At 41.3% G+C, this 24,552-nt stretch overlaps 1 protein-coding gene across 4 annotated transcripts in view; it reads right to left on the bottom strand.

Annotated features, from left to right (window-relative positions):
• Positions 1-24,552, bottom strand: part of LOC109001290 (probable alpha-mannosidase At5g13980) — a 45,767-nt gene that overhangs the window by 3,204 nt on the left and 18,011 nt on the right. Inside the window, exons 17-25 of one of the 4 annotated variants that reach the window (XM_018978508.2) lie at positions 24,321-24,389; positions 17,970-18,029; positions 17,813-17,890; positions 16,619-16,666; positions 16,384-16,503; positions 14,618-14,656; positions 10,097-10,162; positions 8,925-9,037; positions 8,178-8,262 (exon numbers count right to left, since the gene is read on the bottom strand). In XM_018978508.2, the coding sequence (XP_018834053.1) occupies positions 8,178-8,262; positions 8,925-9,037; positions 10,097-10,162; positions 14,618-14,656; positions 16,384-16,503; positions 16,619-16,666; positions 17,813-17,890; positions 17,970-18,029; positions 24,321-24,389 (678 nt within the window). The remainder of the gene's footprint in view (positions 1-8,177; positions 8,263-8,924; positions 9,038-10,096; positions 10,163-14,617; positions 14,657-16,383; positions 16,504-16,618; positions 16,667-17,812; positions 17,891-17,969; positions 18,030-24,320; positions 24,390-24,552) is intronic. The other 3 variants (XM_018978509.2, XM_018978510.2, XM_018978511.2) reach the window with 3 other exon arrangements.

The raw sequence follows: 24,552 nt of genomic DNA, 5'->3' as shown, positions 1-24,552 counted from the left end.
GTAGAGAGGACACCTTGCAGTCTAAAAGGCTAGCTAGACTGAGGATATTAGAAACTGCACCCACCGGAACCATCTCAGACTTACCTAGATTCACCTTGAGCCCAAACACTGCTTCAAAACAAAGTAGCAGTGCTCGTAAAGTTTGGACCTGGTTGCTATCTACTTCACAAAAGAGTAGAGTATCATCTGCAAATAAAAGATGAGAGATGATGATGGAACCACCAGTACCATTACCCACCTAAAACCTAGATAAGAAACCTCCACCAACAGTAGACTGTACCATCCGGCTAAGGGCCTCCATAACTATAACAAACAACAGAGGAGATAGTGGATCTCCTTGACGCAAGCCCCGAGAACTATCAAAGAAACCAGCAGGTGTACCATTAACTAGAACTGAGAATTGGGCGGTAGAAATACAATGACTCATCTAGGAAATCCACGTATCACCAAAACCACATCTCCCAAGCAGATATAACAGGAAATCCCAATTCACATGATCATAGGCATTCTCCATGTCAAGCTTGCACAGGATACCTGAACCTCCTTCCCTCAATTTATGATCCAAGCACTCATTTGCAATAAGTACCGAATCAAGAATTTGTCTCCCACAAATAAAGGCGTTCTAGGACTTGGAAATGATCTGATCCAATACAGGACTTAACCAGTTAGCAAGAACCTTTGAAATAATCTTATAGACACTACTAACCAAGCTTATAGGGAAAAAATCCTCAATAATCGAAGCCCCATGTTTTTTAGGAATGAGCACAATGAACGTCGCATTAAAGGATTTTTCAAACTTTTGGAAAGAGTGAAATTCACTAAAAACTTGCAAAACATCACATTTCATAATGTCCCAACAAGTTTGAAAGAAACCCATTGAAAAACCATCCGGACTCGGCACTTTATCCTTAGCCATACCAGAAATAACCTTATAAATCTCATCTTCATCAAAAGGTCTCTCCAAACCACTCGCACTCTGAGAATCCATTGCCTCGAAAGGCAACGCATCAAGCTTCGGCCTCCAGCTAGCCGATTTTGTGAGAAGGGCCTCATAATAATGCACAATATGATTTTCTAGTTCGGAAGGAGAGGATTGTCAATGGACAGCTTTGCTGTCCATCATCAATCTTATTTCCTTCTTTCTTCTTTCCTTATTTCGCATTTACTTCCGTTACTTAGGCTTGTACAAAATATATAGTTTCCTTATCAAGCTAAGAATGCGAGAATCACTCGACAATTAGTTTCTTTCCATGTATAGTTCTCTTGTAAAGTTTCTATATAATATACAGATCACTCAAAGGCCAATTCATTCGGCCATTCATATATCGTATTTCTAGTTATCTTGACATGGTATCAAGAGCCGGTTGATTTTTTTCCAATCTCGGTTTCGTTGTTGCCTGCGTGCACGATATTCGGTCTTGGCTTTGTGTATCGGCGTAGTCTGAGTCTCGGCAGCATCTCTCAGCTCCTTCGATTTTTCGTGTATCACGACAGTCGGTGCGCTTCGTATTTTTTTTTTCTTTCGGAACTCAGTTTCTGGGCTTGTCGGCAGGTTCTGTCTCAGTTGTGGGCATTTTCGGCATCGTCTCCCTCCATCGACTCGCTCCTCTGCTGGAGTCGCGTTCTCGGCAGCCTTTGTTTCCGCTGGGTATTTCATTTCTCATTTCTGAGTTCTCTGTTTAAGGGGTCGTTTTGGCACATTATTTTCCCTCGGTCTCGTATTATTATTTTTTTGGCTTCTCACATCTGTTGGCAGAAATAATCTATTGGTTCTTTAAGTTTATTCTGGATATTTTCCTTTGCCTCGGTTTACAATTGTTTGCAATGGATTCTGCACCTGTGTGTGTCAAATTTACAGGCAAAAATTATTCTACTTGGGCTTTTCAGTTTGAACTTTTCCTCAAGGGAAAAGATCTTTGGGGCCATATTGATGGCACAGATGTTGCACAAACATCCAATCCTGAAAAATTCAAAGATGTCGTATCTTCTCCTTCTTGGGATGTGCTTGATGCTCGGATTATGTCTTGGCTTCTTAGTTCGGTGGAGCCACATATTGTCACCAACTTGCGGGCTCATTGCTCCGCTCAGTCCATGTGGAATTACTTGAAGAAGGTTTATCATCAAGATAATGATGCTCGTCGCTTTCAGTTGGAACATGCGATTGCCATGTTTCAACATGGTAGTTTTTCCATCCAAGACTACTACTCGGCATTTTTGACTCTTTGGCAAGAATATACTGATTTGGTTATAGCGGATGTTCCTGAAGCCGCACTTTCGACTATTCAGAAACTTCATGTGACTAGCCAGCGTGATCAGTTTCTGATGAAACTATGCCCAGAATATGAATCTGTTCGCTCTTCTCTACTGAACAGATCCCCTGTTCCCTCTATGGATATTTGTTTTGGTGAGTTACTTCGTGAAGAACAACGTCTTAGTACTCAAGCTATTCTGGAGCAATCTCATGGTAGTTCCGGGACAGCAACTGTGGCTTATGCTGCCCAAGGACAAGGATCACCTATGACTTCTAAAAATTTGCAGTGTTTCTGCTGCAAGGCATATGGGCATATTGCTGCCAATTGTCCTAAAAAATATTGCTCTTATTGTAAGAAAAATGGTCATATTATCAAAGAATGTCGTATCCGCCCCCAGAATCGTCAGGCTCAAGCATTTCAGACTTCTGTGTCTGCTTTTCCCGGAGCGACTTCTGCAGCACATGACTCTTCCTCAGGTGTTTCCTCTGATCTTGCACCTCCTACAGCAACCTATTGCACCCCTGAAATGGTGCAACAGATGTTAATTTCAGCATTATCTGCGATGGGGTTTCAAGGTAAACATTCTACTAAACTCTGGTACGTAGACTCGGGAGCTTCTAATCACATGACAAATACGCCCACTGCTTTGTGTCATGTTCGGCCCTATGTTGGTCACTCTGCTATTCAAACTGCCAATGGTAGTTCTTTACCAATAGCTGCTGTCGGAGATGCCTCTTCCACATTTACTGATGTGTTTCTTGCTCCTCAACTTTCCACGAATCTTATTTCTGTTGGTCAATTAGTGGATAACAATTGCGCTGTTAATTTTTCTGGTGATGGTTGTGTTGTGCAGGACCAGGTAACGGGGGAGCCGATCGCGAAGGGACCTAAAGTGGGGCGTTTGTTTCCACTATTTTTACCTGTTCCAGCACTTTCTCCAGTTTCTTCTATTACGTCTTTTGCTTGTAATAATGTTCCTAATCTAAGTATGGTGTGGCATCGTCGTTTAGGTCATCCCAATACTCAGATTTTGTCTCATGTATTGAACTCTGGTTTTCTTGGTAATAAAGAATGTTCATCTTTATCTCGAGTGTGATTCTTGTAAACTTGGTAAAAGCAAAACTCTTCCCTTTCCTTTGCATGCTAGTAGAGCTTCTCACTGCTTTGACCTTATTCATAGTGATGTTTGGGGACCTTCCCCCGTTAGTTCACATGAGAAATTTAAATATTATGTGACTTTCATTGATGATCATAGCAGATTTACTTGGATTTATTTTCTTCGTTCTAAATCTGAGGTTTTTCGTACTTTTACTACGTTTTTAGCATATGTTGACAATCAATTTTCTGCGACTATTAAGACATTACGCACAGATTCTGGTGGTGAATATTTGTCTAATGAGTTTCAGGCTTTTTTGGCTTCTAAAGGTATTATTCATCAACGTTCATGTCCTGCTACTCCCCAACAGAATGGAGTAGCCGAACGCAAAAATCGCACTCTTCTTGACATGGTACGTACTCTCTTGTTAGAGTCCTCTGTTCCATCCATGTTCTGGGTCGAGGCTCTGAAAACTGCTACTCATTTGATTAATCGTTTACCTTCCCAAGTCTTACACATGGAGTCTCCTTATTTCCGCTTATTTGGTAAGCAACCTAGTTATGATAATCTCCGTACATTTGGTTGCGTATGCTTTGTTCATTTACCTCCTCATGAGCGACATAAATTATCTGCTCAATCTGTTAGATGTGCATTCTTGAGATATAATGTGTGTCAAAAGGGATTTGTTTGCTATGATCCTACGTTACATCGCACACGCATTTCTAGGAATGTTATTTTCTTTGAAAATCAACATTTCTTTCCTGTGTCTTCTGTGCCCTCTCCTCCCACTATGGTCCTCCCCTCCTTTGAGCAGCCATCCTCAAATTTTCCTCAAGTCAGCTCTCGCTTTAAACCAGGTATTGTGTATACAAGACGCTCCCGCCCACAGTCTCTTCCAGTGGCTCAACCGATATCTGATCCTAACATGCTCCAGAACCAGTCAGTTGCAGCACCTCCAAAGCCCTTGGTACGACGCTCTCCTCGAGTGTCTGTACCTCCGGATAGGTATGGTTTTCCTTCTGGGTCCTCTATTTCAGCTCTTACTGTTGCATTATCCAATTTTGATATTCCCACGTGCTACTCACAAGCTGCCAAGCATGACTGTTGGCAACAAGCTATGCAGGAAGAAATTGCCGCTCTAGAGGCCAATCATACCTGGGACATTGAGCCATGTCCTCCAACGATTGTTCCTCTGGGTTGCAAATGGGTTTACTCAGTCAAGGTTCGATCTGATGGAAGTTTGGATCGTTACAAAGCTGTCCATTGACAAAGATAAGACCTGAGTACCTGAATATAACGACTCGATAGCGTTGCTATGCCGATGTGAGTTAGCCACTTTGTGAAAATACTTCGTATACTTATCTCCTTCTTTCAACCAAAGGGCCCGGGATTTTTTACGCCAAGAAATCTCTTCCAACAACAAAACCCTCTCCAAATTTGCCATCACCGTGACCTTCCTCAATAACAACTCCTCCGAAATATCACCCAAAAATTCCTTACCCTTTATCTCCTGCAATTCCTCCAACAAAGATGACTTTTGATTGTCAGTGTGGCCAAAAACTTCCAAGTTCCACTTCTTCAGGTCTTTCTTCAAAGGCCTTCAATTTACTTGCAAGAATAAAACTTGGAGTGCCTAAAGACTGATATGATGACCACCAGGCACGCACCATCTCTACAAATCCTTCTGCTAAAAGCCACATGTTTTCAAACTTAAAAGACTGACGACCCCTGTTCATACCCTCACACTCTAGAGTAATAGGAAAATGATCTGAGCTGACTCGAGCTAGTTGTTTCTGACAGACTTCCGGAAAGTGAGCTTCTCACGACGGAGAAACAAGAAATCTATCCAATTTGGACCAAACCCGACCATTTGACCAAGTATACTCACCCCATACCAATGGAAGATCCATAAGTTCCATATCAAATATGAACTCTGAGAATTCCTCCATAGCCACAGAATTTTGATAATGCCCCGATCGCTTACTAGGGAAGAGAGTTACGTTAAAATCACCCCCCATACACCACGGCACATCCCAAATGGAATGTAGGCCCGCCAACTCCTCCCACAGCCTTCTTCTATCCCTGTCCACATTAGGGCCATATGTGCCTACAAAAGCCCATTCTCATCCATCAACAACATTTCTGAAAAGAGTCGATATTGAGAAATCTCCAATACACTCCTCAATCGCCTCAACCAATCTTTTATCCCACATAAGTAACACTCTGCCTGAGGCACCCTCAGAGGCCAAGTAAGACCAACCCACATACGAGCATCCCCATAAGCTCTGCACAATACTTCTATCAATAAGTTACAACTTTGTTTCTTGAAAGCACACCACATCACCCTTCCACATCCGCAATAGTGATTTGAGACGAAGCCATTTATTGCGATCATTGAGCCCCCGCACATTCCAAGATATGATCTTAGGCTTCATGTAAACATAAATTGCCCCTACCTTTCGATCTATCCCTTCCGCCACTCACTTCCTTTACATCATAGTTAATGGAGCAAGTTAGCCTTCTAAGTTCCCTATCCCGCTTAGAGGCTGACTTTGAACGATTAGCTTCAATAGCCACAACAAGGGCCTTAAACTGTTCTTCATAGCCTTCGCAGGACACCCCAAAAATAGCTTGTAATTCTTCCACCTTTTTAAACACCCAATTTGAAGGACAATTCCCAAGTTTAGAGCTGGGATGGAGTGAACACGGAGGGGTTATAGAAACTCCCTCTTCCCTAACACAATCTTTATCAATCAAAGCCAATTGCAAGTCCAAATCTGCACCTGAGCCACTAGAACAATCATCTTAACCTCTAAATACCAAAAAATTATCAGAAGTCCTCATCTCAACTTCATATTCATTTCTAGAGCAATCCCCCATTAAATCCCCAGCAAAACCATTAATCTCCAAACAGGGTGCACCTATCAGAGTCCCCTTATCATGTTCCTGCGTGACAGACGATGCCAAAGAGACACAGAAATCTCTGATCACCTCGTACGGCGGTTTCTGTGCCATCACCGTCGTCAACGTGTCGTTCTCAGCTCTGCAAAAACTTAAGTTCGCATCTTTGGGCTTTGCCGACACCTCCTCCAATACCCTGGGCTCTGCTAGCACCATCCAACCTTCAGACGGTACCAAAGAGACACAGAGGTCTCCGAACACCTCATACGGCGGTTTCTGTGCCATCGCCGTCGTCAACTTGTCATTCTCGGCGCTGCAAAAACTCAAGTTCGCATCTCTGGGCTTTGCCAACACCTCCTCTGATACTCCAGACCTCACCGGCTAACCCACCGTCATTATTGGCACTGATCCCTGACCCACCGCCGACGATGAGGGTTGAGGCCCACTCGACAATGATGCTGGGACGTCACTGTTTGCTTCCTTCTGTCTCCATACAGGCAGCACGGGCTAGGCCTGCATATCAGGCCTCTGGGCCGCTTGAATGGGTAATGGGTGAGGCCCAACTGAAGCCCCAATCTTAAGCTTAAGCCCCTGAGATTGCTGGGCGTGTTGGACCTGTGTGCAAGACCTCTGGGCCACTTGCCCAGCCTGTGTATGAGGCCCACCTGAAGCCACTTGCTTTCCCTTAAGCACCAATCCATCACCGAAGTCCCTTTGCATCCCTTCCTTAACGCATCGTTTTATAAAACCAATGTTAGTTTGTAACATACCCACTTCGTCTCCATCTCCACCAACACATGCATCAGAGTTTCCAAATGCAGCCCCAACACACGCCTACTATCATCATCGCATAACTGCTCCATCACCAAAGAGGAAGTACTTCCTGACCTCCCATTAGGTTTCGGCGCTAATGCTTCTTTGTATGAGGAAAGACATGGTGCCCCTGCATCGGAGGAAGAGGTAGCCATGGCAAACTCCCTCTGTTATTTCTTCCTAAAATAGAGGAGGTTGCAGCAACTTCCAACAACAATTCCCCAAAATTTCTCCATCCCACCCCTTTCCTCCCTTCCAATATCGCAAGTAAGCCACGCCGCTTCTCTTGACCAAACTCCGAAACGGATAAAAAATTCCCAAATGAGTTGCGCTGCCTCTGCACAACCAAAACTTGAGTTCCATTTCTATGCAATCTAAGAAAACCAGCAGGCCCCTAAAAAACTGCACCTTCCTTCAACATGGCAGCCAACCAACCCAAAGATTCATGGTCCAAAGAGATAAACTTCACAGCACGACAGCTGCTCTCAGTGATTCTCCACCACCTAGCATTTAACTTCTTAAACTCAACATTTTTGATCGATAATAACATTCCTACTCAACCCCCTTACTTCGTAACTACTCATAATGTACTGAAAGACTAAACTAAACAACACAGATAACCACCACCGTTAATAGTAAACTATCACCGGCGAGAAGGCATAGCATTTTTTTCTCAAATGTACGGAGAGAAAACATTATTGTATAGTCATGGGTATACATTTTTCAACTATTGATGTATCTTTAGGAGGTACTTAATGCAAAAAAGCATTGCAGTCATGACTCGCTAGCTAAAGGCAACATGAATATCTTCATGGAATTGCTCTACATATAATTGAAGTTCTAACTTGTATATTGTTGCTATAGTAACCATAAATAATAAAAATTAACAGGTAATTGTATGTAAAATCCTTAATATAGATAGCCCCGTTTGGATTTTAATGAAATGAGTGATAGCCAAGAATTTTCTGAGACTGTTGGAAGACGTAAAGCTGACCAAAAAAAACACATCTGGTGACAGTTTTCATCTGAAGTTCCAGCTTATTGTTTTAGCATGCTTCATTGCATTCTTGAATTATTTGAGTGATGACAAATGAGTTTCAATGAGGGGTGCTTACTGTTAGTCCTGTGCATTTATTATGAACACAGACTGTTTCATTTAAGGCCTCTGCAACACCTCTTGAATCATCAAGTAGCAGTCTCCTGTAAAGTAAGACGAATGAGAGGAATTCCGATAATGATTCTGATAACATATGGTGCATGAAAAGATAAATCATGAATACACTAATGACCATTCAATCAGTTCTACCGTGCATTGTCTTAGATGCTAGTTGCAACCTTCATAATTCCTTTAAGTACAGAATTATCTTCGGAAAACGGAACATATTTCAAGGAAAAAAAGGGCAAGAAAGGTGTTATATAATTTAATACCCTGAATTGAGTCTAAGAGGGCGGTGAAGCAAATTTCCTAGAAGGGATTTTTGGCATTTAAAATGAATGATTTGAAGAAGCCCCAATTGCAACATTGACTAATCCTTTTGGATTATAAGCTCCAGTGTGACTGCTTGGACTTTCTTTGGATCGTTATAAATGGCATCAGAGCCAATCCTAGTCAAAAGTGTGGGGCTTAAGTCATGCCACCTACAACAATATAGTTTGACGAGTACGAGGAATTTAGGGGGGAGATTGTAACACCCGAATTGAGCATATGAGGGTTGTTAATGAGAGACTCCACATTGTGTGAGACGGAAAAGTTTTTACTGTTTATAATTACTCCAAGGAAACTCCAATTGAGACAACTCAAAGAAAGCTCAAGCCACATCTAGAATTCATGGTGAGACAGACAATTGGGAAGACCAACATACCTGTGGAGCATCAACTCTATTTGTCCATCCACTGTGCTGGTTCCCCCAATAGACCGATCCACCAAAATTGAAAATTCTGTTTGATTATCTTGCATGTAAATCCCAAGATTAATCTGAAAGGGCAATGTAAATGATTTGTCACTCGTTGTTAATCATGCTTAGGTGTCTCTTTTATACGCCCTGTGACATGGGTTATGCCTATTATTCCCATCTATAGAATCTTTTGTTACTTGTGAAAAAAATGATGCATCAAGCAAACGGTTGGGGGAGGGGGGGGGGGGGGTTGGGGAGATAATTACTGATTGAACTTTACAGTGAAAACTATATAATAACAGGGCTTAAATTGCCTATCCATATACTTATAAAAGATTGCCTATCAATATCACCAATAAAAATCTAGTTTACTGATAAAAAAACAATAGCAGGGCTTAAATTCATGTAAAAGTGTATGGATGAGTTCTGTAAACAAAAACATCAAATTTCACTACAGAATATCATTTTTACCTTGCAGTCGACCACACTGTTTTAATTTTTGTACTCAGTGGATTTTAGTGGCAATGAGAAATTGATGGTGTATCATTGCTCTGATACAATTTTAGTTTCTCCCTAAGCAAAATTCCCAGAGGATACCAAATAGTAACCAAATGATAATAAATAATGAAAATAACGTTGGTGATAAATGATGATAAATCTTCATCGTCATAATTATTATTATAACGAAGCTCACTAAAACCAACATTTAGCAAGCATAACTCAAATAATCAGATGGAAAACGGCCACTCCAAATTTGAGTAAGCCAATCTGAAATTGGAGCTTACTATCATTATAATAGAAATAAAGAACTTAAATTTTTGGGTTAATTTCTAATTTAACATTGTATAGGGGCAATGATCTTGTGTCCCAAATTAAAATTTGGGGCTAAGTCCTCTTTAAAAAAAAAAAAAAAAGATCTTGTGTCCCAGTTAAAATGTCAAATTCTTTTCCTAAAAGGTGAGTCCATGTGCTGTCTGATCTTGCATGTCAGGGGGTCATAGAATTTATAATTTCAATGATTAAATTCATTATTTCCTATCAGCTTCAGCTTTTGAAAAACTTGGTAATTTAATAATATTAAACAAACCAAACAAACTGGGCAAATAGATTTATTATGAAAGAAGAATAAATAAACATACTGGATAATAATTTCCAGCAACTGGTTGATTCACTTCTAGGTCCCAATCTGTTCGATAATCACGAATCTGCAAGTCAAATGAATCCTTTAGATAATTTAATGAGGACACTAGAAATTGAACATTAAGTCATTGAATCAAAGAAATGCTCACCTATGTCATCGACTTCCAAAGAAAAAAGACAATTATTTCTTTTGACTAATCACTCAGCTCTACAACACCGCCCATATATTGTAACATCAACACATAAATAGAGTACAATTTCAAGCTAGAAATCATTCATAGCATCAAGGGGAATCTGGAAGAGGTGTGGGACGGGGGGGCTTCCACCAAAATTTCTTTTGAAAAACTCCCTCTCCCTCTGATCCGTTTGAAAAAATTAAAAAATATATTCTTGGCCCTCCCTCCCAAAAATACTTGAAATAATCCCCTTAACTACCCAAAAATCTATAATAGTTATAGATAGTAAGAAAGGACTAGATGCAACTTTATACCAAAATATCAATTAGATGAAGAAATGGGATTGATATAAAAATTTTAGAAAAAAATTAAAGATCCATATTAATTCTTACCTATGAAAAAAACACTAAAAATTGTATATAGGTTTCCACTAAAATACAGAATCTAACCCCCCCAAATCTTATAAAAAGTTGAGCTTTTCTCAAAAACTTAAAAGTTTGGCCTTAAAAATTTTCTAAAAGTTAAAAAGTATATATAAACTCATAGCGTATAATTCTTTTCTATTTTCCTTGTCCCCCAAGTTTTTCTTTGTTCTATTCTACTTTCTCTTTTTTACGCATGATTTTCTCCATTTTCCCTTGAGTTTCCTTTGACATTTGTCCTTTTTTATGCTTGCTGAACATATCCTGGTTTTTGATAAATAGAAAAAACCATTATCTGTAATTTGTGCTTATAACTATATATGTGTGTTATATATCTCAACTTGATAAATATATTGATTTTTTTTCATTATTTGAATTATATTTATAATAATTTATATATATATATATATGGCATGATACGCATTATGAAAAATTATATTAAAAATATTTAGTTATCATAATACTAGTTCGGCTCCCCATAGATGAACTTTTGGATCCGCCACCGCATGGCATCATCTGTAAACTTAGAGAGCTTTGAGCAAAAGTGTCTTTCTCTCGGTGGAGAATTCCCATTATATATAGAATACAAGCTGATCTTCAGCCCTTAAAATTAGCTAAACTACCATATGCAGATCTGTCTAAAGATAGCCTACAGCTAGTATATCCTAATTAAGGAAAGAATATCTAAAGATAGTCTACAGCTAGTGTATCCTAATTAAGGAAAGAATAAATGATTTACAAACATAGAAGATAGCTTTCAAAGCTGTACAAGGTAATGAATTTGCCTACTTTAAATGGACAGCTAATTCTGTTGACATCCCCACCGCCTCAAATTGATGCTGGTAAATCTACAAGCATCAATTTGCTAACAAGGAAATTATGGCGCTGACATGTCATTGATTTGGTGAAGATATCCACAAACTGTAGAGTAGTGGAGAGATGTGGGAGGGTAATAATCTGGCGGTCATAGGCTTCTCGGATGGAGTGGCAGTCAACCTCTATGTGCTTCGTGCGTTTGTGGTAGACAGGGTTGGCAACAATTTAAATGGCACTAGAGTGTTGTCAGGATGTAGTGGAGTAGGTTGAACTTGGGAGAAACCAAGCTCGAGGAGACCACGCAACCAAATGATCTCGGAGCATGCAGCAGACATGGCACTGTACTCTGCCTCAGTTGATGATTTGGAGACATGGTCTTGCTTCTTGCATTTCCAAAAGATAAGAGCATCACCAAGAAACATACACCATCCAGTAGTAGATTTCCTAGTGTCTGGGCAGCCGGCCCAATCAGAGTCACTGTAGGCTCGTAGCTAGAGTGAAGAACCAATGGGAAAAATAAGCCACGACTAGGTGTGCCAAGGAGGTCTCGAATGATACGTCGGACTATGGATAGGTGGAGATGCCGAGGGGCTTGCATGAACTTGCTAATGGTGTGAACAGCATAAGAGATGTCTGGTCGGGTGACGATTAGATGGATAAGACTACCAACCAACTTCCTATAGAAAGTAGGATCCTCAAGAAGTTCCCTTTCGTCACGTCGATACTTCACATTAGGTTCCATGGGAGTGTCAACTGAAGCAGTGTCTATGAGTCCTGCTAACTGAACCAGATCCTGAATATACTTGTGTTGGTTCAAGAAGATACCTTGAGGCCGATGATGCAACTCTAACCCCAAGAAGTGGGTGAGCTGGCCAAGGTCTTTCATGTGGAAAGTAGAATGCAACAATTTCTGAATCTTGAAGATGGCCTCCATATCAGAAATAGTGATAATGATATCTTCCACATAAACAAGGAGAACAACCATGCCCTTAGACGTTTTTTTTTTATAAGTAAATGGTAGTATTAATAGGAATACACAAAACCCAAGTACACAAGGAAATATACAAGAGATAAAACCTATCTATATGCTATAAAAGAAACAAGAAAATCATGTACATTTAGGCCATTAAAATCTATAGCAATAGCCCAAAGAAGTAGGTGAGCTAGCCAAGGTCTTCCATGTGGAAAGTAGAATGCAACAATTTCTGAATCTTAAAGATGGCCTCCATATCAGAACGAGTGATAACGATATCGTCCACATAAACAAGGAGAACAACTATGCCCTTAGATGTTCTCTGTAGAAAAAAGGAGAAGTCATACTAACTTTGAGTGAAGGAAAAGCCAAGGAGAGTGGATCGAAACTTTTCAAACCATACTTACGATGCCTGCTTCAAACCATACAAAGAGCGTTTTAGTTTGCAAGCATCATTAGGTGAGGAAGTAGGCATACTAGAGGGAAGTTTCATGTAAACTTCCTCCTTGAGATCACTGTGCAGGAATGCGTTCTTAACATCCATTGGAGGTAAAGGCCATGATTGAGATGCAGCAAGAGCTAGTATGGTTCGCACGGTGGGCATCTTAGCTACCGGTGCGAAGGTTTCATCGTAGTCTAGGCCATACTCTTGCTTGTTGCCAAGAACCACTAACCGAGCCTTGTGACGGTCTATAGATCCATCGGAACGAAGCTTGATAGAAAACACCAACTTACTGCCAAGTGGTTTCACGGATGGGGGACATGGAACAACATCCCAGGTCTGGTTTTCTTCAAGTGCGAGAAGTTTTGTTTCAATAGCTTTCCAACAACACTCATGCTCTATTGCCTATTTATAAGACGAGGGAATAAGAGTAGAAGACAAGGTGGCTGTCAAGGATAAAGGAGGGGTGAAACCAAACCTATTTGGGGGTCTACGAACCCGAGTACTGTGTCTAAGAGGAGCGGGTGCAGTTGCTGGAACAGGATGAACAGTCGGGGAATGAAGTTGAGGGGGCTCGTGAGGTGCGGAAGTCTGATTTGATGTGGCTGAAGAGCATCGCTGATACACTAGGAGAGGCTTAGAAGGTGCGGGATCTGTAGAGGAGTTAGTAAACAAGGGAAAAACTGAAAATGAAGGAGAAAAAGAATCGTGGTGGGTGGAGAAAAAATACTAGTTTTCCAAAAAGATCACATTTCTAGAAACCCGAATACAACGCAGATTTGGATCATAGCAAAGAAAACCTTTTGGTGTACAAAATATCCTAGAAATGCACATTGGACTGACTGAGCCGTGAGTTTTGTGCGTTCGTGTGCATGAAGATGAACATAGCACACACAACCAAAGATACGAAGGTTAGAATAATTTGGAGTGTGACCAAATAACTGAGTGTAAGGAGAGACGTGGTTCAATGAGGGAGAAGGCGATCTGTTGATGAGGTGGACAGTAATGGAGAGAGCTTCACACCAGAACTGAGAGGGCATAGATGACTCTAAAAGAAGGGTGCGGACAACATTGAGAAGGTGACGGTTTTTTCTTTCAACCACCCCATTTTGTTGGGGGGTTGAAGGACAAGATCGTTGAGAGATTATGCCATTAGTTTGCAGAAATTCCTGAAACACATGAGACATGTACTCACCCCCATTGTCAGAGCGAAGGATTTTGATATTCGCAGAAAATTGAGTCTGAATATGAGCATGAAAGAGCTTGAAAGAGCTTGAAAACATAAAATACTTCCTCTTTAGAATGCAGGAAATAAATCCAAATGAACCGACTATAGTCGTCAATAAAGGTGACGAAGTACTTGTAATTAGCATGAGAAGTAACCGGTGCCATACCCCACACATCACTATGTATCATATCAAAAAGTTGGACTACTTTTGGTGTGTGAGTGGGAAATGGCAAAGTTTTACTTTTGTCAAGTCAATAAGAATTGCAATCAAATTGAACAAACACTAAGAGATGGTGACTCTTTATTCCCAAGTAAACCAAAATTTAGCAAATCATGAAGTACATCAGAGTTTGGATGTCCTAGAATGCCATGCTCAGTAATCAACATGAGTAGAATTACAAGTGACAAAGGGCAAAGGGAAACATGGATACAAAGGAAATTGGAGAGGAAAAAGATGTCCTACTTTAGGCCCCCTTGTGATCATCGTCCCTGATTGTTGATCCTGCACAATACAACCAGATTTAGAGAATTCCACTTTACAATCATTATCAAACAACTGACCGACAGAAACGAGATTAGTGGTAAGACCAGGAGAGACAAAGACACCGGTTAGAGAAGGAGAAACATCACCGGTGGCTGTGATAGGTAAATGGTTGCCATTAGCAGTATGAATCTTGAGATTTCCAAAATATTTATTATATTGGTAAGGAAATGAGCATTATTTGTCATATGATGGGAAGCCCCAGAATCAAAGTACCAAGGTGGTGATGTAGAGAAGGGTTTACCTGAAAGTCCTAAAGTGGAGAATGCAAAAATGATCATTTGTTGAATCATTTCAGGGGTCATGGGTTGAACAAGAGCAGGAGCACTTTGTATCAGAGGTGCTGTATCCATAGAACTCCCAGTACTAGAAGAGGCAACTGAGGCAGTATATGTTGTTTAAGATCTCTTGGGGGGGTCAGGTAGGGCATTCCTTGATAATATGGTCATCCTTTTTGCAGTGGTTGCAGAATTTTTTGGGATAGTTTGATGTGAAATGGCCAAATCCTTTGCAACAAAAACACTGAATAGTGCTCATGTCCCTGCCTCTTGGCTTGCCTTGTGCTACATAAGCCACGGGAACAGAGGTGGATCTACGTTGTTCCATGGTGGTTTGAGTGAGCAGGCGTTGCTCCTCACAAAACAAATCATTGAGGCATGCATCCAAGGAGGGGACAGGATCTCAGTTCATAAGATTAGACCTGGTGCCTTCAAATTCAGATCTCAATTTCATGAGAAATTGATCCCTCTTAGTAATTTCATGGACAGTTTGAACAGAACTAAGACCTTCAAGAGGTAAGGTAGCATAGACTATATCAGTATAGTCAGCCCAAAGATTCATGAAGCTAGAGTAAAAATCAGAGATAGAGAGACTGTCATGTTGGAGATTGGCCAAGTCATGTTCAACTTGGAACCAACGAGCAGTGTTGTGCTGACTGTAGAGCTTCTTCAGGTAAGTCGACATCTCGGCTGCAGCCTTGAAGGGTCGAAGGTTCAAGATGATGTTGGATTCGACAGATCCTAGAATCCACGCTATGATTTGAGCATCCTTGACCTCCCACTTGGCGTTTTGATCCTTGTCTGTGTTTTCGTCAAGAGCAGGGTTGCTGCCATCAACATGGCCCCATAGATCTTGCCTTTGACAAATATCATGAAGTGGAATGCCCAGGCTGAGAAGTTTTTGCCATTAAAACGAACCAAGAAGGCATCAGACTTATCCGAAGACATGGGGCCGAGAGAACTTGATCAAGAATAACCAAGAACAAGGGACTGAACTAGGGCTGAGTTGGACAAGAGACACGTGAGGATTCAGAATTGTGGCTCTGATGCCATGTAAACTTAGAGAGCTTTGAGCAAAAGTGTCTTTCTCTTGCTGGAGAATTCCCATTATATATAGAATACAAGCTGATCTTCAGCCCTTAAAATCAGCTAAACTACCATATACAGATCTGTCTAAAGATAGCCTACAGCTAGTATATCCTAATTAAAGAAAGAATATCTAAAGACAGTCTACAGCTAGTATATCCTAATTAAGGAAAGAATAAAAGATTTACAAACATAGAAGATAGCTGTCACAAGCTGTACAAGGTAATGAATCTGCTGACTTTAAATGGACAGCTAATTCCGTTGACATCATCATGTACCCAAACTAAACATGCTTAATATTGTATACAACGGCAAGTAACATACCCTTTTGATAAAGTCACGTCCATTAGAATCTGTGTAGAATGCTTTGTTGGTATCCATGGTAGTTGTAACTTGAGTTACAACTTCTTTTCCAACACCATCATCAATAGGTATAGGTCCAACCTGATATTACATATATATTCCCGGTATGCATGTATCGTTCAGTACATAAGAGGCAGAGAAGCAAAAATAACAACACCAACAAATAACATTAAGTCAGCTGTCTGGTAATGCTTACAATAAACTCAACTTCAACATGCTCTTTCCCCTTCTGCAGTCTGGTAATCTGCAAACACATTTTTATGCAAAATTACTGGCAACAGGGAAACTGAATCACTATTAAGTACTAAATATAAAAGATATTGTGCTCTAGCACTTATTTTAATAGCAATATTAGATAAACACATAATTATCCTACTTGAAACCCTCCAATTGCCCAAGTCTCAATCAAACCTTGAAGTATAGCTCCTTCACTATTACCTCAAAAGGACAATCAAAGCTAGAACATAGAGGTGCTTATGGAAAATATAACATGTTTTGCTCTATATTTTCATCTTCATACTTTCTTTTATAAATATCTTCATGTTAATTTCATATTTCACAAGTCCAAAGCAAAGCGATAACCACGGGACAAATTTGATGATGCATTTACCAAAAGCCTCTCCACGAAGACTTCTTTAATGGGTATGAGTCCTACAACTACATCCTCAACTGAAACAAGACAAAACAAACATACACATTTTGGTTGTTAACTTGACTCTAGAAACTTCTAAAAGTTGCAAATTGTCTTTGGCTTCCAAATACATTAATGAAGGTTCAAAGAGTTTCATAAATATGCTTCAATTTACTAAAATATTTTATCAATGAATATTGAGTGATTTGGCTGGTTTTGAAGGAAGAGCGTCTAGTGTTCTCCTATTTTCTTTCCCTTATTTTCTTCTTTGGCGTGTCATTGTTTGCACCATCCCAAACAGCAATAAAAATCCCTGTTTTGCTTCTCTCTTTGCAACTGCAAATCAGACAATGCTCCAATCAAGCCCTAAAGAAAGCTATATATTTTCCTCGCTGATAGCTATCATACAGCCCTCTAATCCAGTCCTAAAGAACCATCTTAATTGTTGTGCAGAATCCCCTGAACTCTCAATTCCTGCAGCTTCTCAACCACAAAGATATGATCTTTTCAAAGCTATTTCGATCTAATCTAAACATCCTATTACCTTTTCCCCACCATATAAACCCCAAGGTCATAACTTTCCTAAACTAAAGTCCACCATAAGCGCACAGGCAGATTTCAAAGCGACTGCATACTATTATTTGATAACATAATTTCGTCATCATGAGCATAAAATAATGGTTTTTGCACTGCTGAAACAGAAGAAAAATGGAAAAAGCATTTATAACAAAAAACATTCGTCATAAACAAGTAAGGCACCTGATAAATCCATGGATTGATATGTTGATGTACTTCTTCTATTACTGGTCCACGCATAACAGTCAACGGAACCTGAAACTTTTATGAACAGCCTTAACTTTATAATTTCCATGATTCTTTGTTTGGATGGAGAATGTGTTCATAAGTCATCGCGCACCTGTTCATCAGGCTTTACGGGAAATGTACCATTCGGACGGAAGATATATGCCCCTGAGTTCTGAAAAATAACTCAGAAAAGGATTTGTTTTATAAGTAAACGATTATTTTAACAAAAACTCTATGTGCAGTCACTTTTTCATACTTCTTGGGCACTCCACTGATGTGATTGGCTGCGTCACTTTTTTTTAATATAAAATAATTGTTTTGGCTAATCACATCAATTGAGTGCGCAAGGAGGAGATAAAAGTGACTGTATGTAGCAGAACTCTTTAATAAAAAAGAATAAGCATAACCCAAGTACACAAGGGGGCATATAAGAGGTAACACCTATTTAGGAAGAAGAAATGGAAACAAGAAAATCATGAAAATCGAGGCCATTGAAATCTACAACTTTGGCCCCTAGAAACAAAGTTCTAACAAAAAGTAATCAATGAACGATCCATAATTTGTTCAGCCTCACAAAATATTAAAGTATCATCTGCAAACAAGTGAGAAATGTTAAGAGTAGCCCGATTTATGTCACCAACTGAAAATTCAGCCAAAAAGCCACTGTTAACCATGGCAGATATTATTCTACTAAGTGCCTCCATGACTATGACAAAGAGGAGTGAGGACAAAGGATCCCCTTACTCAAGACCTCTAGAATTGTTAAAAAGGCCAACTGGGCTATCATTCACCAAAACTGCCAACCTCACCATCGATATGCACCACCAAATCTAAGAGCACCACGTCTCCCCAAAACCACACCTCCCAAGCAAGTACAGTAGAAAGGCCCAATTAACTTGATCATAAGCCTTCTCCATATCCAACTTGCCTAAGATACCCAAATAGCTAGATTTTAATTTACAATCTAGACATTAAGTGGCAATGAGTACTAAGTACAAAATTCGTCTTCCCCATACAAATGGGTTTTGGAGTTTCGTAATGATCCGCCCCAAAACCTCTCCTAGACAATTTGCAAGCACCTTGGAGATAATCTTATTCACCCCCATTCACAAGACTAATGGGCCGAAAGTCCAATCTTCTTATGAATAAGTGCAAGAAAAAGTGGCATTGAGACTTTTTTCAAATTTTCCAACCGAAAAAAATTCCTGGAATACACCTTCATTAAGTCCTCCTTCACCACTTCCCAACAAAATTGGAAAAAACTCATAGAGAATCCATCTAGACTAGGTGCTTTGTCTTTTACCATCTTCCTCGCCACTTCATGAATCTCGATCTCCTCAAACAACCTCTCTAGCCAAGAGACATTCTGTTGCTCAATGGTATCAAAGGCTATCCCATCAATCTTTGGCCTCCACCCCGCTTGCTCGGTAAGTAACTGTTCAAAAAAACCAGCAACATGCTCTTAAATCACAAGAATCTCCGTGCAAGCAGCTCCATCCTATATTCATAATCTCGATGGCATTAGTTCTCCTATGGGAGTTGGCCACACTGGAAAAAATTCGTGCTTCGATCTCCTTCTTTCAACCACAATGCTCGGGATTTTTGCCGCCACGATATCTCCTCCAATAGGGTAACCCTCTCTAGTTCTGTCTTGCGAGAAAGTTCCTCCAAAGAAAGGGCCCGTCCCTCTTGTGTCCTCTCTACCTCATGAAGCTCCTCCAATAATGACTTATTGTGGTTGCCTATATCTCCAAAAGATTGCACATTCCATAGTTTTAAATCTTTCTTTAACGCTTTCAATTTGCCTGCAAAAATGAAGCTAGGGGTGCCTTGGATCTGATAGGAGGACCACCATTACCAGACCCATTCCATGAAACCTTCAAGTATCTTCGTCCTCCTTGAATACCTCCACAATCTAACAAGATAGGGAAGTGATCGGAACAAAGGCGAGGTAGTCTTTTCTGACATAACTCCAGGCAATGAGTTTCCCACTCCGAGGAAACTAAGAATATGTCCAATCAAGAGCACGTTTGGTTATTAGACCCCGTGAATGCTCCACCCATAAGAGGAATGTCCACCAAACCCAAGTCAAAAATACACTCCAAGAAATTCATCATTGCTGGTCACAACCTACTTTCTCCCGATCTTTCACTTGGGAATCTTATAACATTAAAATCCCCACTTATACACCAAGGCAAGTCCCACCAGCTATGTAACCTAGCTAATTCCTCCCATAGAATGTGTCTACTGCTGTCCAAAGTCGGCCCATAAATTACAGCAAAACCCCACCTAAAATTATCTTCCACATTCTTAAAGGAACATGCACTGTGTACTCACCAATATACTCCTCCATTTTATCCACCACCCTTCTATCCCACGTTATGAGTACTCCCCCTGAGGCCCCAACCAATGCAAGAGAAGCCCAGTCAACATATGGATAGCTCCACAAACTTCTAATAGTACTTCTTGAAATAGTTTCCATATTAGTTTCCTGCAAGCACACAATATCCGCCTTCCATTCACGGAGCAAATTTTTTATCTCTAGGCGCTTATTAACCTCATTAAGCCTCGGACATTCCAAGATGTAATCTTGGACTTCATAAAGAATATGTCGACCCCCTCCCTTTGGATCTTTCTCTGCTTGAGTTGCCCTCATAGTTTATAGACCACATTAGTCTCTTGAGCTCCCTTTGTTTTTTAGAGCCAAATTTTTTGAGCTGAGCATTTCCTACTTCAATGATAGTAAGCAAAGCCATGAATTGTTCCTCAAAACCCTCACACTCAATCCCCACACAGTGTTGGATTTCCTTCACCTTATGAACAACCCAACCAAAGGCAGTAGGCTGACACGATGGCAAAGACTTGAAAGGTATAGGCCCACTATCATTCCGTCAGCACCCCTGTCTCCTCCTCAGCAAAGGGAGACCTGCACTCCCACTCAGAAATATCGCTAATAGGAACTAGCATCCATAAAAGTCCTTCACTGACGTCCTCGTCACCCCAACCTCAGTACACAGCTCACAATCAGTAGCCACTATCTAAAAGCCTTCGCCGAAGAGGATACCATATGAAACTCAACATTTCCATCATCTATGCTACCCATCGTCCTTTTCTATCCATACTATGCCGGAAAACTGAAGACCGATGGTGAGGAAAAGTGGTGACCCATGTCTAGTACTGATTTTGTCGCTTTTGTCGACTCCACCACTACTGTATCATCCATATCAGCTGATGTTGATTGTTCCTCAACATGTTGCAAGTCTATCAGGACCGCCTCCGGCAACGTTGGCTAACTCTCACCGGTCGAGGGCCTTGCATCACAGCCTTCACGAATCTTCCATATGAGTCTATCGGGGTCGGCCTTAGCCTTTCCTTTGTCTTGGCCCATGAGCTAAGGCCCTTTAAATCGGCCCGAACCCACCTTAGCCTTCCCTTTGTCTTGGGCCTTGGCCTTCGGGCTGAAGCCCATTGAGGCTGCCCACACCTTGAAGCTCGGACCAACCTTAGACTCCCCTTTACCAGGTCCATGTTCCAAACTAGGGTTGTACAAGAAACCGTAAAACCGACCGGGACCGGAACCGGCATAGAACCGGTCGGCCGGCAGTTGAATTTGGCCAAAACCGATGTCTAGTGGTTCGGTCCAGGTTTAAGCTTGGACCAGACCGCTAAATCAACCGATAGTTTAAATTTTTAATTTTTTTTTTAAATTATACATATATGAAACGACGTTGTTTCACTCGAGTGAAACAACGTCGTTTTGGGACTTAGTGTTTGAAAAAAATATAAAGGAAACCGCGCCTCTAGGGTTTAAACAAACGCATGCACGCACCCTTCTTCTTCCTCATTTCTTTCTCCTCATTTCTTATTTCACACTTCACAGTGCCGCCCCCTCCTTTCTCTCAATCTCTCTCTCACGGCGCATGCAACCATCTTGTTAAAACCCCTAGAAAGTGGCATCGGGACAAGCCTCGACACTGCCCTTGGGAGGCAAAGACAGCACCATGGCCAACCTACACGCATGCCTTGGCTCGTGCCGTAACAAGCACGGGGCACCCAACATGCATGCATGCCTTGGGCCGTGTGTTGACACGCACGAGGCGCCCAGCATGCAGGCCAGCGAGGTTAGTGGCTGAGCACAACCCAGCGCGCTGCCTGGCATGCACACGCCCATGCGCATGTCCAGACACACAGTCCTGCTCCGTGCACCCATGCGCGTGGTATTGCACACGCCCCTGCATGCACCCCACGCCGCACACCAACAAGGTTAGTGGCATGCCTTTGTAGGCATGTCATCCAGCGCACGACTTCAACCCATGCCTTGCAGGCTAAGCCAGTGTTGTGCCCACCAGGCATGCCATCCAGCGCATGGCTCCAACCCATGCCTTGCAACCTCAACGCCCAGGCCACTAGCCTGGATCATGCAAACCCAACGCCCAGGCCACTAGCCTGGGCCATGCAGCACGCACACATGGCTCACCACCAGTAGGCCTTACATGGCACCATGCCATGCCCACCAGCAGGCCCTTGCATGGCACCATGCCATGATCATCAGCAAGCCATGTCGTGCCCATCAGCTTTGGACCAGACCGAACCACATGCACCATCCCAACCCACCCATGGGCTCATGCAAGCTACAGGCCAACTTGGCCCATGCCTATATGTTATTGCTTTATTTATTTATTTTTTATTTAATTATCTTTCAATGGACCTTTTGGGGGTTTCCACTTTGTAACTCTTATAAATAGGACCCTTAGTCTTTTCTTTCACATCTTTTGACAAATTCCTTTTGAACAGCTTTGTTCTTGAGATCATCTATTTCAATGCTTAGCACTTGGACTGTTTGGGGTGCAATTCATGAATCCCTAATAAGATAATCACACTTTGCAATTTGTGAATAAGTGTGATTCGATTTATCAATCTTACGAGTATTATTTATTAATTCTCTTGTCTTCCACTTTCTCTCCATTGATCTTATTATTTTATGTGCATTGATCTTGAATTGTTCTTAAGTTGTTATTGAGAATACATTGTGTTCATCAATTGTTCATTGCCGTAACACACATTGCCCCATTTGATCCATCCAAACACTTAGTGTCGCCCACTATAGTGTTTGCCCTAAGTCCACCTTCCATAAAGTGCTTGCCGCCACTCTCCATAAAATCCTAGCCCTCACTTACCACATTCGGCCCTTCCATAATTGCCCTTCTTCCATCCCACTTTCCCATAGCCGAAACCCTCAAGTCTCCATAAGGAAACTCTTTCCTTTTAGGAGTCTTGACTTCCTCCAATTCAAATCTCTTAATTTAAGGAATTGATAATCCTCTTCAATTCCTTAAATCCCTCATCCCTAAAATCTCTCAAGTCAACCATTGACTATCCAAACTAGCCAAACCGAATCCTCAAAGATTCCTACCACTTAGGAATCTTTCCTAAAACATCTCCACTCATCAATTTCAACAACCTCAATTGCCTTGCAATCCGAAACCCTAGCCTCCCTTCCATCTGGTGCCAACCCTAATTCCCTTATCCAATTTCGGCAACCCTAGTTGCCCCATACCGAAAACCCTAGCCTCACTACCTTCCACCACCCTAGCCTCCATCAACTTAGCGCCACACTCAAGGAACAAGCTCTAGCCGTCCACATTGAATTGCATTCCCTAAACACTTAGCCAACCCAATTCCATCAACATCTACATCATTCCATCACTCAAACACCTAACATTTGTTGAAGGCCAAGCAAGTTGGCAAGATCACTCGGTCATCATCTTCACCAAGGCAAGTTCGTGGACTTAATGTTTAGGGACAAGACCGAGGTCCCTCTCTCATCACTCTCTCTCTCTCTCTCTCTCTCTCTCTCATTGAGTCACAACAGCGTCATCACTCTCTTTATCTCTCTCACCGCAGCGTCATCTCATGCAGGGCCACCTTCGTCGCCACCAAAGATGCAGACGAACCGACTGGAGTTACACCGAGACCGATGTCGATGGTTTTCTCCCCCTTCACCAACCAGTTTCAGTCGAGATTTACACCATTTCAAGGTATCGGTGCGGTTTCGATTTTGGAGGTGGAGCGACTGCAGGCATTAGAGCATCTCTGCGCAATAAAGCCTCCGTCACCCTCCCGTTAAGTAGCATAAAAATATTTTCTTCCACCCTTCAAACATTCCTCCAATGCTTTGGCAAACCATAGCACCGTGGATATCCCCAGACTCATCTCTTCCACGACTCTTCAGCTCCTCTCAGTAATGTGCAAAGAACTTCCATCCCTCGTTAGTACAAAGGCTTTTGATTCTATTAAATGTTTCAGAAATCCCATATTCACACTCGATAGCAAAAGGAACTCGCTGCATAAATGCCACGAGCCACCATTGAACTTTGAGTGTATGGACTAGATAGTTCAACTTCTAATTTGTGCAATTTCAAAAAGCAAGGGAGATTTGCAATAGAAGATGAACTTCGTCTACCTGAGTGTCTTTGTCATTTCCCTTGAATCCAGAGTAATAACTGTACGATTGTTCAACTGGTTCCTCAATCTGCATAATTGACAATTTTGTGCATTAGTTCCCAACCTTTTTGTTTTCCTGCTTCCTTCCTGCTTTTGTTTGGGGTGGATGAGGCAGAAGTGTTAAGCAAAGTCAATTATTAAAAACATAGCAATAACAAAAACATTAATCACAATAACATCAATCACATTTA

This window comes from Juglans regia, chromosome 1 (genome assembly GCF_001411555.2).
Source record: "Juglans regia cultivar Chandler chromosome 1, Walnut 2.0, whole genome shotgun sequence".
Classification (NCBI taxonomy): domain Eukaryota; kingdom Viridiplantae; phylum Streptophyta; class Magnoliopsida; order Fagales; family Juglandaceae; genus Juglans; species Juglans regia.
This window is presented reverse-complemented; position numbering and strand designations above follow the sequence as displayed.